The following is a 15699-nucleotide window of genomic DNA, read 5'->3' as shown; positions in this document are numbered from 1 at the left end:
TATGCAAGAGCAAAACAAGAAATCTGTGTGAACTGATGCTTATTAGTGATACTCCGCTCCCGAACTTTGGCGCTAAATACGGAAAATTGAATAATAGATAGAAATAAAATTGTATAATAATAACATCATGAAATAATGGGTGAGATATCACTGATGAAGATGCGTGTCAAAATTCTTTCAAATCTCCTTCCCAAGGGTATGAAGTTAAACTTGTAAATGTATCATGTGTATTGAGTCTGCAATGAAATTCTTGTTCCATATTAAATCTAACTTGAAACTATGAGCACAACTCTATACCCCACCCCTTTTTCCCTCTCACTTGCCTAACCCTATAAGTCATGAGACTTACATCTGATATCGCAAGAAGTTCATCTTCCAATGATACAACCACCTAGGCTCTACAGTACAAAAGCTATGCCAATGATACAACCACCTAGGCTCTACAGTACAAAAGCTATGACATGAAGAACATGAAGAAGAAAAGCTTTAAAAATTATAAAGAAAAAAGTGGATGACATTTTACTATCATGAAGGTCAAGGGTCACATTGACCTAAATTTGGTACGTGACACATCATCTTCGTTTTGCTATCATGAAGATCAAAGTCAAGGTCATTGTGACATAATTTCATTCGTGACACATCCACCTCCCGTATATGATTCATCCACATACCAAGTTTGATAATCCTACAATGTAGGTACTAAGGTACAAAAGTTCTGCTCAGGACAATGAGCAGGACGGATGGACAGACAGACAGACAGACAGAGGTGATTCCTATATACCCACACAAACTTCATTTGATGGGGTATAAAAACGTCAAATAATGCCTTCAAGTTTTTACATGATGTTAACAGTCTACAAACAAACATTTGGGACCATCTTATATTCTTACAGGGTATAAAAAATTGTCATGCATGTCCATCAGACAGTCTATATCCTACTATCATGACTATAGTACAAACCTGAACAATGTCAGTTTCTGTTTTCATTTCCAGATATATTTTTAAAATATATATCTCCAGGGGTGATGTCTTTGGTGTTTTTTTGATGACTTCCATCAATTTTTCTTCAAACAAGATAAATGGGGATGTAGGTGCCATGCTCATAAACTATAAAAAAAATAAACACAGATTTGTTACAACAATATCATCTTTTGAGGAGAAAAACGTCACATTTCAGCAATGCGTATTGCACACATATTTGTGTCAGGATGTTAATGCTACAGATACATGTAGTGAATGGGCTATTCCAGAAATAATCCATACCCCCCTATAGAAGGTATATGGGGTTCAGAAAAAAATCCATGGAAAATTTGGGATGTGGTTCAGAAAAAAATCTGGAATTCCATGTCGGTCCTATAGAAGGCAAAAAGATAAATTAAAATATTCCATGGAAAATTATGCTGTTGTTATTAGAAAATTTCTGGAAATCCAGAGCATCCTATAGAAGGCAACAATAAAAGTTTAAAAATTCCATGGAAAATCTGGATTCTAGTCGCTTTCAGTAAACTTAAGATAAATTTGTGCTTGTATGTATATCTGTAGTTCATTAGGTAATTCTAAAGCCCTATGTATCTTTACAAACAATGTACCAGAAATTTAAAGTGGTTTAATAGGTTTTTGCTCGTTGTTGAAGGCTGTACGATATTCTTAAGTGGTTAATTTTGTATCTTTTGATCTCTGGTGGGGAGTTAGTACAAATAATTATGATGTCTAGGAAAGCTATTTAAGCTTTTGCTTTGACGCCTTCCAGTGGATCAAAAGATGTGAAAATTGAAAAATACCCACAGCAGATGGCATGATTATCTTAACTATTGGAGAGTAGTCTTATTGGCAATTTGGAAATGATACCACATTTTATTATTTTAATACTACATGTATAAAGTGTGTCCATACATGTTGTAAGCCAGAGTTGTCAGTACTGAACTTAAGGCCGTACTTTAACCTATAATGGTTTACTTTTTAAATTGTTATTTGTATGGAGAGTTGTCTCATTGGCACTCACACCACATCTTCCTATATCTATTAAGTCTGAGAGTTGTAAATTTGAAATTGTTTGCAATAGGACCTAAAAAAAATAAAAAAATGTACATTTGTTCATGTACCTCAGCTTCTAACATAACATTGAGGGGATATGATATTCATGTAGATATTGATAGTGATAATACTTCAAAAGAAATGCATACTTTCAACACCACATGACATGTTTACTATTACATTTGTAATCTTATTGGGACAATTCACAACTTCTAATTGGAGATTGAGATAATAATATTTCCCCCTCTTTTCTTTTACCATGGAAGTTACATGTACATGCATGTATATCAGTATATTGGTATTATAGAACTTGTTTGCTTTTTGCATTTTCATAAAACATGTGTTATCATGGTTATGGTCATGGCATAAGGGAAAAAATTCTCAGAAAATAAATGCCTGTGATTAAAAAAAATATTTTGAAACTTGCATTTCTAGAACTAAGTGAAATTAAATTGATATGAATACTGTGTATATTATAATTTATTCATGACAAAAATGATAAAAAAAAAAACCTTTATAAACATAACAAATGGTTCTAACATCCAAATTCCACTAATTATATTTAACTTTTGATTTTGTAATCAAACTTGATTATAGACCCATAGTTATCTTTTTGTTTCAAGTTTGTTTTTTAATGTGAAGGAGTCATATTTAATGCAGCTATAAGGTTTATGATAAAAAATGCAAAACATCCATACTAAGAAATGAAGAATCAAAAGAAATGACTAAGTAAAAATACTGGATGTTGATAACAAATCAAGATTTTTACAACTATTACAAGTCAGTGTTTTAATGGTTTTAAAATAAAAACAAAATCATAGTTCACTATCTGGATTTATAGGGTTTTATTTACAATGATTTATGTTCTCTACAAGTATGTTTGTATTGAAATTTGTGAGAAACCACACACCAGGACCTACTGCTTTTCATAGTTGTTGAGGTTGAAGATTATTTTATCTAGCCATCTAGTTGACAAACAATCAGTAATTAAAAAGCTTTAAAGAAGTCCCACTGTGAACACATGGCCATTTCTGTGGACTTTAATTATATCATAATATACTACATGCAATTACTTGAACCACATGTTATAAGACAAAGGAGATAAATACTAGGAACTATGTATCCATAATCCCTTGCTCTGCAAAAATAAATATTTAGTCTCAGTTTTAAAATTAGAAAAGTTTATTTTTTTATTATTTAAATTGTTATTTTTTCCGTTTATTTATCAATCATTATAATACATTGACTCTATTTGTCTAAGTGGATTAATATGATTACATCTATTATATGAATATGTTTTGAATATATATACATAATGTATCATCTTTCAGTTCCATAACTTATCTTAACTTTAAAAATGTTAAACATGTATACATTTAAAAAATCAAATGTCATTCATATTATACAAATTTAGAGTTTAACAATTGTTTAAAAGTTTTGTAATTTTCTTTAATTTCATGATGTTTTAGGAAATTATAACATGTAAAGAAATACAGGAATTTGAAAACAATGAGAAATTATATAAATCGTTCCCCAAAGAAGGATTGTTAGATGTCTAGATTTGGCCACTTTAGTTGCAGGCGACAAATAGAAAATTGTAAAACTGCATGTACAGGAAATTATATGAGATTAGAGACACATTTATTTTGTAATGTATTGTGAACTAATTTATAATTTTTTTAAAAACCATTTGTATTTGGAGAAAACATTTTCAAATTGTGACTGTGGTATGAGAACATTAAAGGAGTAGGTCCGGTAAGGGCCGATTTTGGCCCCCAAATTTCAGTTTCATCTAACGAGATATTTAGGACACTTTTTAAACACTTAAGTGTATATTTCAATTGATTCGATTAGTTTATGTAAAAGATTTTAACTGATCAGTCATTAAAAACGCTCCGATTGAAGCTTAAATATGAACAAGAGGCTGTCACAACGACAGCAAACCGGATTTATTAATATTTATTTGTGTCCTGGCAATATCACAAGAACCATTACTGATGAATGGTGAAAGTGAAAATTGTCAACATCAAATTTGACCTCCATTTTGTCATCAGTATCAACATATAAAAATTTGAAAAGCTTAGATTGAATGGTTCATGAGTAAATGCAACAACGTGAATGGAAACGCCATTTTACAATCTTTCAAGAACCATAACTCCTGAACGGTAAAAGTCAAAATCATCATTACTGAACTTGACCTCTATTTTGCCATCAGTAACAACATATAAAAATTTCAAAAGCTTTGGTTGAATGGTTCATGAGAAAATGCACGGACACGACTGGAAATAAAATTGAGAAAGGAAATGGTGAATATGTCAAAGCGACAACCACCCGACCACAGAGCAAACAACAGCCGAAGGCAACCAATGGGTCTTCAATGTAGCGAGAATTCCCGCACCCGTAGGTGTCCTTCAGCTGGCCCCTAAAATATGCATAATAGTACAGTGATAATGGACGTCATACTAAACTCCGAATTATACACAAGAAACTAAAATTTAAAATCATACAAGACTAACAAAGGCCAGAGGCTCCTGACTTGGGACAGGCGCAAAAATGCGGCGGGTTAAACATGTTTATGAGATCTCAACCCTCCCCCTATACCTCTAGCCAATGTAGAAAAGTAAAACAATAACAATACGCACATTAAATTCAGTTCAAGAGAAGTCCGAGTCTGATGTCAAAAGATGTAACAAAAGAAAATAAATAAAATGACAATAATACATAAATAACAACAGACTACTAGCAGTTAACTGACATGCCAGCTCCAGACCTCAATTAAACTGATTGAAAGATTATGTCTTCATCATATGAATATCAGGTACAATCCCTCCCGTTAGGGGTTTAGTATCATACTATCATAAAAAATATGAGAAGAACATAACCCGTGTCATGCCAACAACTGTTTTTTTAGAAATAAATGTGTTTAGTTCCGATGCAAAGACCCTATCAGTGAATCAATGTTAAAGCCAAAATATGCAATCTTTAATGACCTGACAACAGTATCGTAACTATATCCCCTTTTAATAAGTCTATTTAAAGGTTTTGTTAGTTTCTGAGGAGAATACTGACATTTTTGTGCTTTATAAAGAATATTTCCATAAAATTTTGGATGTGAAATACCTGAACGTATAAGATGTCTGCATGTTGAGTTATATTTACGAATTATTTCCTTATACCGGTGATAAAATTTAGTAAATGTTTTGACCAGTTTGTGATATCGAAAACCCTGGTGTAATAATTTTTCAGTAATACATAAATGGAAACACCATTTTTCAATCTTTCAAGAACCATAACTCCTGAACGGTAAAAGTCAAAATCGTCTTATTGAACTTGACCTCTATTTTGTCATCAGTAACAACATATTAAAATTTGGGAAGCTTTGGTAGAACAGTTCATGCGTAAATGCAGGGACACGACTGGAAACTCCATTTTTCAATCTTTCAAGAACCATAACTCCTGAACGGTAAAAGTCAAAATCCTTATTATTAAACTTGACCTCCATTTTGTCATCAGTAACAACATATAAAAATTTCAAAAGCTTTGGTTGAATGGTTCATGAGAAAATGCATGGACACGACTGGAAACACCATTTTTCAATCTTTCAAGAACCATAACTCCTGAACAGTAAAAGTCAAAATCGCCATTATTGAACATGACCTCTATTTTGTCATAAGTAACAACATATTAAAATTTGGGAAACTTTGGTAGAACAGTTCATGCGTAAATGCACGGACACAACTGGAAACTCCATTTTTCAATCTTTTAAGAACCATAACTCCTGAACGGTAAAAGTCAAAATCGTCATTATTAAACATGACCTCCATTTTGTCATCAGTAACAACATGTTAAAATTTGGGAAGCTTTAGTAGAACAGTTCATGCGTAAATGCACGGACACGACTGGAAACTTCATTTTTCAATCTTTCAAGAACCATAACTCCTGAACAGTAAAAGTCAAAATCGCCATTATTGAACTTGACCTTCATTTAGTTGTCAGTAACAACATATTAAATTTTAAAAGCTTTGATTGAACGGTTCATGAGTTAATGCACGGACAACATTTGATTGCCGCCCGCCCGCCCGCCCGCCCGCCGTACATCTCCAAATCAATAACCGACATTTTTGTCACAAAAATCCGGTTAAAAATCTAACAAATATGCCAAAAAACGTCACTTTTAAGATGGTTTTCGTCAAAAATGAAAGTGGCCGCATCCGTGTTCATCCTCAACCTTTATATATGTTATGTATTATCATCAAATACAACTTACATTTTAATATTATGAATGAACACGAATGCGGCCACTTTACAATACGCACATTTAAAATTCAGTTCAAGAGAAGTCCGAGTCTGATGTCAGAAGATATTACCAAAGAAAATATTTAATCTCCTGAATAAATGTCTCAGAATATTCACATGACATTCATATTTACCAAGCCAAAATATGAAGAAACTCGCCCCTTTACCCTCGTTACCCGTAATGCTGTATACATAACTTCTCTTCATTAGAGGCTGCATTATCTAAGCTTTAGACGGAAACTGTCTAAAATTTAACTAAAATGCTATAATTGTGAAGATTTCAGTAATTTAGCATGACTTTATGATGCTAGTACACGATATATGTACATTGTATTGTCAAAAACAGCACATATTTATGTAGCAGAAGCATTCTACTTTCCAAAAAATAGCTAAAAGATTACATTTGCTCAATTTGCAAAGCTGCTTAATTTTGGAGCCAAAAAGGGGTCTTACTGAACCTACTCCTTTGATAACTTCTCAAATTTCATTCCAGTATACAATTTTTTTTTGTAGAAAATCAGTCATTTCTTATTCAAATTTATATTGAAGATTTTATAATATAAATATAAAGATAACATACATACTAAACAAAAATTTTGTTTTACAAAAAAAAGGGGGGATGTCTGGAGCTTATAAAATTCAAAACTCAGAAGATTTTGCCACTAGCTGATTTTGATAACCAATATAACAATCTATTTATGTTGAACCATGGAAGTATTATATTGACAGGAACTACAACGATTGTTAGCACTTATTTATAACCCGGGGAGCTCTGTAGAAAAGATATGGAAACTGACTAATTAGTATGTTATCGTTAATAGCCCTTTGTGACCATGTGCGATGCCGCCGTCCTAAATTGACCAGACATACTTCTTATCATCACATGGTTTTTATTGCGAAAGGTTATCTCTAATACCTGTCGGAAAACCCCTTTGTTTATTTCAATCTCGTCTGTGGTCTTTCAGAATTATTCAATTTTTCAAAACAAATCGACTGATGTACAAAACAAGAAAATCGGACGAGAACTTTGAATACTACAACGTTTTGAAGTGGTGAGTGACAATATTTCATTAGTTTGTGGGTTAAGTTTAAATCGTAATTAAGGTGTGTTCCGGTTACCGCCGGTTAAAAATAAATATATTTGATAAAAATAATTACTGTGAAGTTTCGAGTAGTCTATATAGTTAAGGTACTGGATAACCCTGGAAAGTAGAAATTTCCAGTTTAAAATACGAAAATTAATCGAACAAGTACCAACATCAACAAAATACAGAAGAAGAAAACAGAGATCTCACTTCGTTGTGTAGCTATTTATATAATGTTGGTTAATATCTTTTTAATTGTGAATATAAAAACTTCTTGTCTACCCGCAATTGAAAGACCTTTCCGATCATATAAAGCCATGGTCAGTATTTTATCATTTGAACATGTATGACTATGCCAATATATATACTAGCCAAGATTTAAAAAAAGTCTTTATGACCCGAGTATTGTTTTCTCACAAGGACAAATCTTAAAGTTATCAACTTCTACTGTAAATCTTATACTTTATATATGCACTTAAAAAACAAGGTTTAATGTCTATTTCAAAAACGTAAACTGAAACTGTTTTACAGTGCACTTAACATATACATGTCCATGAAATCAGAAATCAGTGATGTATATTTGGCAGTCAGGATATTTCATATATCAGTGGCGGATGCAGGAATTTTCGAAAGGGGGGGTGCTAGCCAGGGCAAAGGGGGGGTGCAAAACATATGTCCCGATTCAAATGCATTGATCTGCCAAAATAAAGGGGGGTGCGCACCCCCGGAACCCCCCTCTGGATCCGCCACTGTATATAATAATATACGTAAAGCCTTATTTAACATGGTGTTAAACCAGCCCTGGATTTGGAGTACATTTGTAAGTCTTATAATTGCTCTATAATAAAATTGTCTTTTTTTAAATCTTGATTAAATCGGCTCAATTTTCAATATGTACAGTCCCGAAATATGAATGAAATACATGCCACTGGACGTAAGACAAACAACTTTCAATCACAACTTATGATGTGCTTTTTCTACCCTTCAACCCTTTAAAACAAATCCAAAATAGTCTTTTTTTGTCAACAGATATGGTAAAAAATGGACCCAGACTATAACTGTCGTTTATGTGGAACTACAGAAAAGAGAACTGCTCACCACCTATCATACGAAAAATCAAAATATGCTAGAGACATTAAACTCTCACTAAACATTGATATTCAAAATGATCCAAGTGATTTTCCAAAATTTATTTGTATTAGTTGTCAATCTAAGTTGTATATATGTTGAATCATTGCAAACTAGATTTCGCAAAAAGACTTGTTTTTGACATTAGTGCCCTTGAATCTTTCTCTTTTGTTCCATCGCGCTTTAGCGTGCTGTACCATCGTACTTTAGGGAACAAACAAACATTGCACTTTAGCGTGAGACACCGTCATACTTTAGCGTAGACCATTGCACTTTAGCGTGACCATCGCACTTTAGAGTCCTACATGTATAAACAAGAAGATGTGGTAAGAATACCAATGAGACATCTCTCAACCCAAATCACAGCGCATAAAAAGTTAACAGGTATAGGTCAAAAACATGGAGCCTTGGCTCACACCAAGCAACAAGTTATAATGGGCCCAAAAATAACAGAAAACCAACTGTGGAATCTATATGAAAAAAAAAGAAACAGAAACATGAACAAGTTACTACACCAACAAATGACAACCACTGAACAATGTCAATGGCATCTGATTTAGAAAGGTGCATAAAAAAATGTAGTGTTTTAAACATTACAACAGGAGCCAACCTTCACCCTTACCAGAGACCGTAATGTATCATAACAATATAAAAAGACCCAAGATAAATTATCCATTGAATGATTGTACATTTGAAATGGATGAACTTGATCACAAAGACATTTAAACAAAAACAAGTAAGCATACAGCTGCCATACACTGAATGAATGCCAGTTTGATCTAATCATCTACATGTATGACACAAAAAAAACAATATTAAAACTTATATGTTTCATGAAAATTGTTTATCTGGAATTTTTCTGTTGGAAATTAAATTTGTCTGGAAATATTTATTTCCACAGGATATTTTCTTGGAATTTTTAGTATTATTCTCATTTTTTTCCTGGAATATTTTTTAGAATTTTTGAAATAATCTGGAAATTATTGACAACTTACAGAATATTTTCTTGAAAATCTGAGATTTTAACAGATTTTTTCTGGAAATCCTTAACCTTCTATAGGGGGGTTAGTCCAAATAATTATGACGTCTTGAACAGGTCGAGAACTCTAGATTTTCTGACGTCAGAATATATTTGCATAGTAATTTCCAAAACACAAGGCCAATATGGCCTTGAAAAACTGACCAATCGACTCAATGAACTACAATGCATTGTGGGCTACTACGAGTAAACAACTACTTAAAACACGTGGAATTAGTGGGAAAACAGTCAATTAATATATTGTCTGGGACTCTCATTACCAAAGTTTTTATTCTGCAAATATATTCAATGTAAAATATATAACGTAATCTTCAATTTGCATGCTCAGATTAAAAAAATATTGTTTATTGGCTTCACGATTCGACTTTCTTTTTCGCCTTGCAAAAGTAGTTGAACCGGTTTTGTGCATTGTTATGAATTGAACCTGCATTAATTTCACGACGCAGTGAAATTTACAATGAAGTGATCACTGTCCAGTAAGAAAATCATTTGAGCTCTTTTAAACCTGTATAGTGTCTTGCAAAATCATTTCTGCCAAGAAAAACACGAAACTTTTATTGAAACACTTCTTTCTGTACTGAATGTGTTTTTTTTTTTATCAGGACCTGAACTAATAGTAAGAACATCATAATATTCAGTATGCTAAAAAGAAGTGTTATGAAAGCGGCAGGGGCGGGTCCAGCCATTTAAAAAGGGGGTCCTAACCCTGGACAAAAGGGAGGGGGTTCCAACTACATGTCCCCATCCAAATGCACTGATCGTCCAAAAAAGGGGGTCCATCCCCCTGAACCCCCGCCCCCTGGATCCGCCACTGAGCGGGTACGGTATTTAGCTCAATACATTTTTTATAGTTTCATCCATCGATAATATCGTTTGTTGCTAATTTTATCACAAAATATACCTCAGAGGTTTTTTATCGTTCGGCTGCTGTCCTGTTGACATATGTAAAATATCTCCAATATTAAAAGTCTCTGGATCATAGTGGGTGCCATATTACCTATTATTTTTTTTTCTAAAACGTGCTTTGTATATAGAAATAAGAAGATGACGTATGAGTGCCAAATGAGACATCCCGCAAAGTGGAAAGGGATTAATATAAGTTGGAAAACTTGTTTCCCAATCCACTATAAATAAATATGTTTAAACTAAACTAAATGAGACATCTTTCCAACAAAGACATAATTTAGTAAAGTAAGCAGTCATAGGTCCAATGCTGAAAAGTAAGCTATTAATGACCCAAAAATTACTTGTGTAAAACAATCCAAACAAAAAAAAAAACAAAAAAAAAACCGGCTCAATTAAATATATAAAAGGACAAGAAATCTATCTCATCAAAAAAAAATATATTGTATAGGAGCCTGTATTTCAGTGGTTGTCGTTTGTTTATGTGTTACATATTTTTTTTTCGTTCATTTTTTTTATATAATTAGGGACGTTAGTTTTCTCGTTTGAATTGTTTTACATTGTCATTTCGGGGACTTTTATAGCTTACTATGCGGTATGGGCTTTGCTCATTGTTGAAGACCGTACGGTGATCTATAAATGTTTATTTCTGTGTCATTTTGGTCTCTTGTGGACAGCTGTCTCATTGGCAATCATACCACATCTTCTTTTTTATTATAGATCCAACGCTGCAATTTTCACAAAACATATCAAATTTTCCATCTTGTCGCACATACATATGGATAAAATCATTACAGCTTATTTCCTAATGCATGTGGAGCAAAACTTTGGTTAGCTTGCTTGCTTTGTTTGTATATTGTACAAAATATAAAATATACAAGTTAAACTATGCCTATATATATATATATATATATTGTTTAAAGATGTCAATCTTATTTTCAAAGCTTGTATAAACAACTATACAAACAAAGCAAGCAAGCCAACCAAAGTTTTACTTTGTAGGTTTAAGAAATCAGCTGTAATGATTTTATTCAGTTTGTCAAATGTCTGAGCCCGTTAAAAAACGAACAAACTGAAACTACAGTTGCTTACTTCACTACCTTAAAAAAAGGGAACAATTTGGAAGTCCCATATACTGAAATGTGACCAACAAAAATACTTATAGATTTTGTTAACACTGCCATGTATGTAAATATTTCTTCGCCTTTTTTACGAACACAAAATTCAAGGATCCCATATTTGCCTTTAATTATCTATATATACAAACATTACTGTACTCCGGCTGTTATCGACGGCTTACTTTACACCAGTAAGTTTGTCTCATGGGTAATTGTGTTTTTTCGCAGTTGTTTCGTTGCTTCTGGTGGAACAATACATGAAATCTCTGTGCCATCATCAAACATGATGTTAATGGCTATATATCGGGTAATTCAAACCCTTTTTTCTTCGCATAGAAACAACTCTTCGTTAATCTGAGCATGGAAGTAATACTTTATATCACGAACTATAAATAAGGATACACAAAATGAAAAACTAAGCGAAATTGTGAATCCCGCATTGCACGAAAAAATGTGTTGTTTTCAGTAAATAACACGTGTTCTTGGTTGATTGTAAACACGTAGTAGTCCATCATGCATTGTAACTCATTTAGTGGATTGGTCAAAAACCTAGGTAAAAATAAATTGCGTCACATGTAAATAAACAATTACATGTGCGAGAACATAAGTATGCTAATTTATGCATTTCCATATAAGGTAGTGGTCCCGACCTGTTGAAAGGCTATTATAATTTTTTTCTTTGACGCCTTACATTAACGTCGTCGATGTAAGGCGTCAAAGAAAAAAATTATAATAGCCTTTTAAGACGTCATAATTATTTGGACTATAGGGGGGTATGGATTATTTCTGGAATAGCCCAATACGAGGGGGAGGACAGGGGGGTACCCTTCTCCCTTCTCCCACCCATCTTCTCCTTTCTCCTACCCCTGTTCTCCTTTCTCCCATTAGAATAAAACATCTCCTTTTGAGATATTTTTTCTTGAAATATAAGAAAAAATTTTAAAAGGAGAGATATTTTATTTTTTCTCCTTTCTCTAACTTTTTCTCCTTTCTCCCAGCCTTCCTCTCCTTTCTCCTACCCCCTTTCTCCTTTCTCCCACCCCCTTTCTCCTTTCTCCTACCCCCTTTCTCCCCGTCTCCCTTACGCCTGTCCTCCCCCTCCAATACGGCAATAGTGAATAATCAACAATAAGGGATTCTACACTTCAAGAGGATTTTCCAACTGAAGTGGTTCATCTGGTAAAGGTGGAAAATACGGGGGGGGGGAGGGGTCCGCCACTGTCTCACCATTCCTCCATAATTATTTTTATGGTTGTGTTTCCTATTCTTATCGTTGCGTTTTGTTGTTAGCGCCTTATGACAAATCCATTAAATATGTGCATGATGTGTACACTGGTTTTGCTGACGTATCTATTATACAATAAACTGCATATCGGAATCGGTTTTTGAGATCCGGATTGGACACGACTGGTGTGCGACTAAACCCGAGACTCGCCGAGCGTTTTACACTCCTACCTAGGAGTCTACTCCCGTATTCGGAAGAAGAAATATTTAAAATTTAACTGTCGAGAGTGGATAAATATCGTATTACACGAGATTTGGTGGTGGAATCTGTTTATCTAATGATTTTCTAACAATACGCAGGCAAACTTATTCCTTCTTTGCGACTGATCTGCAAAAAGATGTGTTCTTTCTATGTGATGTCATCAGGCATGGTCGCCTTTTTTTCATGCCGTCACAATAGGAAATTCGGAGGAAAACAAGAAAATTCGACGTCATAATCGGATTTTAACCAATGAAGAACTGAGATCAAACGAAGCACACGTGGATTTTTTTTATACAATGGGTGCACTAGAAAGGGATAAATTGACTAAAAATTAGAGAAAAATATTTATAAAACTTCTGAGTAGTTGCTATTGTAGAGGGGGAGGACAGGGGGTACCCTTCTCCCTTCTTCCACCCCTCTTCTCCTTTCTCCTACCCCTCTTCTCCTTATTTTTTTTTTAATTTACCGGAAAAAAGAGAGATATTTTATTTTGTCATATTTTATTTTTTTGTCCAACTTTTTCTCCTTTCTCCCAGCCTTCCTCTCCTTTCTCCTACCCATTTCTCCTTTCTCCCACCCCCTTTCTCCTTTCTCCTACCCCCTTTCTCCTTGTCTCCCTTACCCCTGTCCTCCCCCTCATTGTACGTATTTTAAAAAATAACGATTTTTTAAAATAAAAAACAAATAAAATAATTGTTGAAACTTCATTTAAAAAAAACGGCTATTTTTAGGTTGTCCCGCGTAACATATTTCAGTTATTGTAACCACTAAACTATGATTTTCGTCAAAACTATTTAATATTTTGAAAAACGTGTTTTTCCATTATTAAACAGAATAGTTCCTCCATTCCTTTATGCATTTTTATGACGTTATGATGACGTCATAGAAAAAAAAACGCGTTCAATACTAAAAGGGCAAATCTGTCCCGCGGGAAAAAAAATTGGGATTCCAGATTTGAGAATCAAAAAATATTTATCTAAAATGAAAAAAGTGTAGTATTTGTATTTACTACATCAATGTTAATTTGCTTAATTTTATGAATTTAAAGACAAATATCCTGAAACATGATATATGGTAATTTATGAGCGATTTTTCAAAGGCTTACAAGTTTGTCGCACCGCCATTTTTTAACTTAAAAACGAACTCAACTCAAATTTACGTCCATTGTTTGCTTATCACTGCTCTTATAATGGTAGAATTTATGATTTTTTAAAATGTTATTTTTCTTAAATTTTCAAAAAACTGAAATACATCAATTTTCGATAAGTAGTTAAAAAGCACCGTCGATTTTGCCGAGTCTTACAAGAATGTCGCACTTGCTTAAAAACAACGTTTCAGTCGAATTTTCGGTTTGAACGTTACGAAATATTCGCGACGTTGTGTTACGCTTACATGTACGAACATATCGCGCGTAACGCCTTAGACATATCCTATCATATATTTTTTTCACTATGTCTGACGGTATTTTGTACAGAATATTCTACAATCAGACAAAACTATATAAAACATAATTGAAAATTTTAAGATGTGCAAATCACAATGACATTGGTGTCCTGTATACTGACAGTGTAGTATATTCTTCAGGATGACAGTGTTCAATGATTTAATTGTTTGCATCTTTTTGTTGACGGTTTACCGTAGCGGTTGTTCAGGTGCAGAATGGTCGTTCGTTTAGATTAGTTGCCCTTGGAAAAACGCGTACACAATATTTTCCCAAAAGGTGTAAAGCAATTTTCAAAAACATTTTTTAATGTGTGGCAACATGTCAACATGTCATATTTGCTGTATTTGAAGATGTTTTTGATAATCAAATATCAAATGTGTATTTATTTGCCCTTGTGAAAAAATAAATTTACCAATATCTGTCTAATAGACCACAATAGATAAAAATATAGCTTGACTGTACACTAGACAGGTCTGTGCCGATGATTTGCCATTAATTTTGTATATAGTGTACGGAAGTCATCGGGGTCGTTTGACCTCCAAAAAAATAGAAACACAAAATTAATATGCTACTACGTTACACAAATCCCTGAGTGTAAATCTGATGTCAATTTATATTTCCCAATAGATGTACATGTATATGTATTAAACGAGTACCAAGGTCCTAGCTGTAATATATACCAAATGAATGTGGTCTATGGTCCAATATCCAAAATCTAAATACAAGGTTAGATTCAGCATATCATAGAACCCCAAGAATTCAATTTTTGATGAAATCAAATAATGTCAATTTTAGACCTTTTAGACCTCAATGTGGACCAATTTGATAACCAGGACCAAATATTAAAAATCTAAATACATGATTAGATTCAGCATATTGAAGAACCCCATATATTCAATTTTTGTTAAAATCAAATAAAGTTAAATTTTGGACCCCGATTTGGACCATCTTGAAAACTGGGCCCATAATCAAAAATCAAAGTACATGTTTAGATTCAGCATATCAAAGAACCCCAAGAATGCAATTTTTGTAAAAATCAAACTAAGTTTAATTTTGGACCCTTTGGACCTTAATGTAGACCGATTTGAAAGTTCGAGGCAATTTGGACTGCAAATGGAAAATGAAGGTTAATTGGATATGGACCCTTCAAAGAGCTGTTACAATG

The 15699-nt window shown here is 33.3% G+C and overlaps 1 protein-coding gene across 2 annotated transcripts in view; it reads right to left on the bottom strand.

Annotated features, from left to right (window-relative positions):
- Nucleotides 1-966: 966 nt before the first annotated feature.
- LOC139505530 (uncharacterized) overlaps nt 967-15699 on the bottom strand; it is a 29379-nt gene continuing 14646 nt past the window's right edge. For both annotated transcript variants that reach the window (XR_011659769.1, XM_071295075.1), the window contains one exon: nt 967-1108. Coding sequence is in view for 1 of the 2 variants with exons in the window: in XM_071295075.1 (XP_071151176.1) it covers nt 1102-1108 (7 nt within the window). In the remaining variant the exon portion in view is untranslated. The remainder of the gene's footprint in view (nt 1109-15699) is intronic.

Source organism: Mytilus edulis, unplaced genomic scaffold, assembly GCF_963676685.1.
Source record: "Mytilus edulis unplaced genomic scaffold, xbMytEdul2.2 SCAFFOLD_366, whole genome shotgun sequence".
In the NCBI taxonomy this organism is placed as follows: Eukaryota; Metazoa; Mollusca; class Bivalvia; order Mytilida; family Mytilidae; genus Mytilus; species Mytilus edulis.
This window is presented reverse-complemented; position numbering and strand designations above follow the sequence as displayed.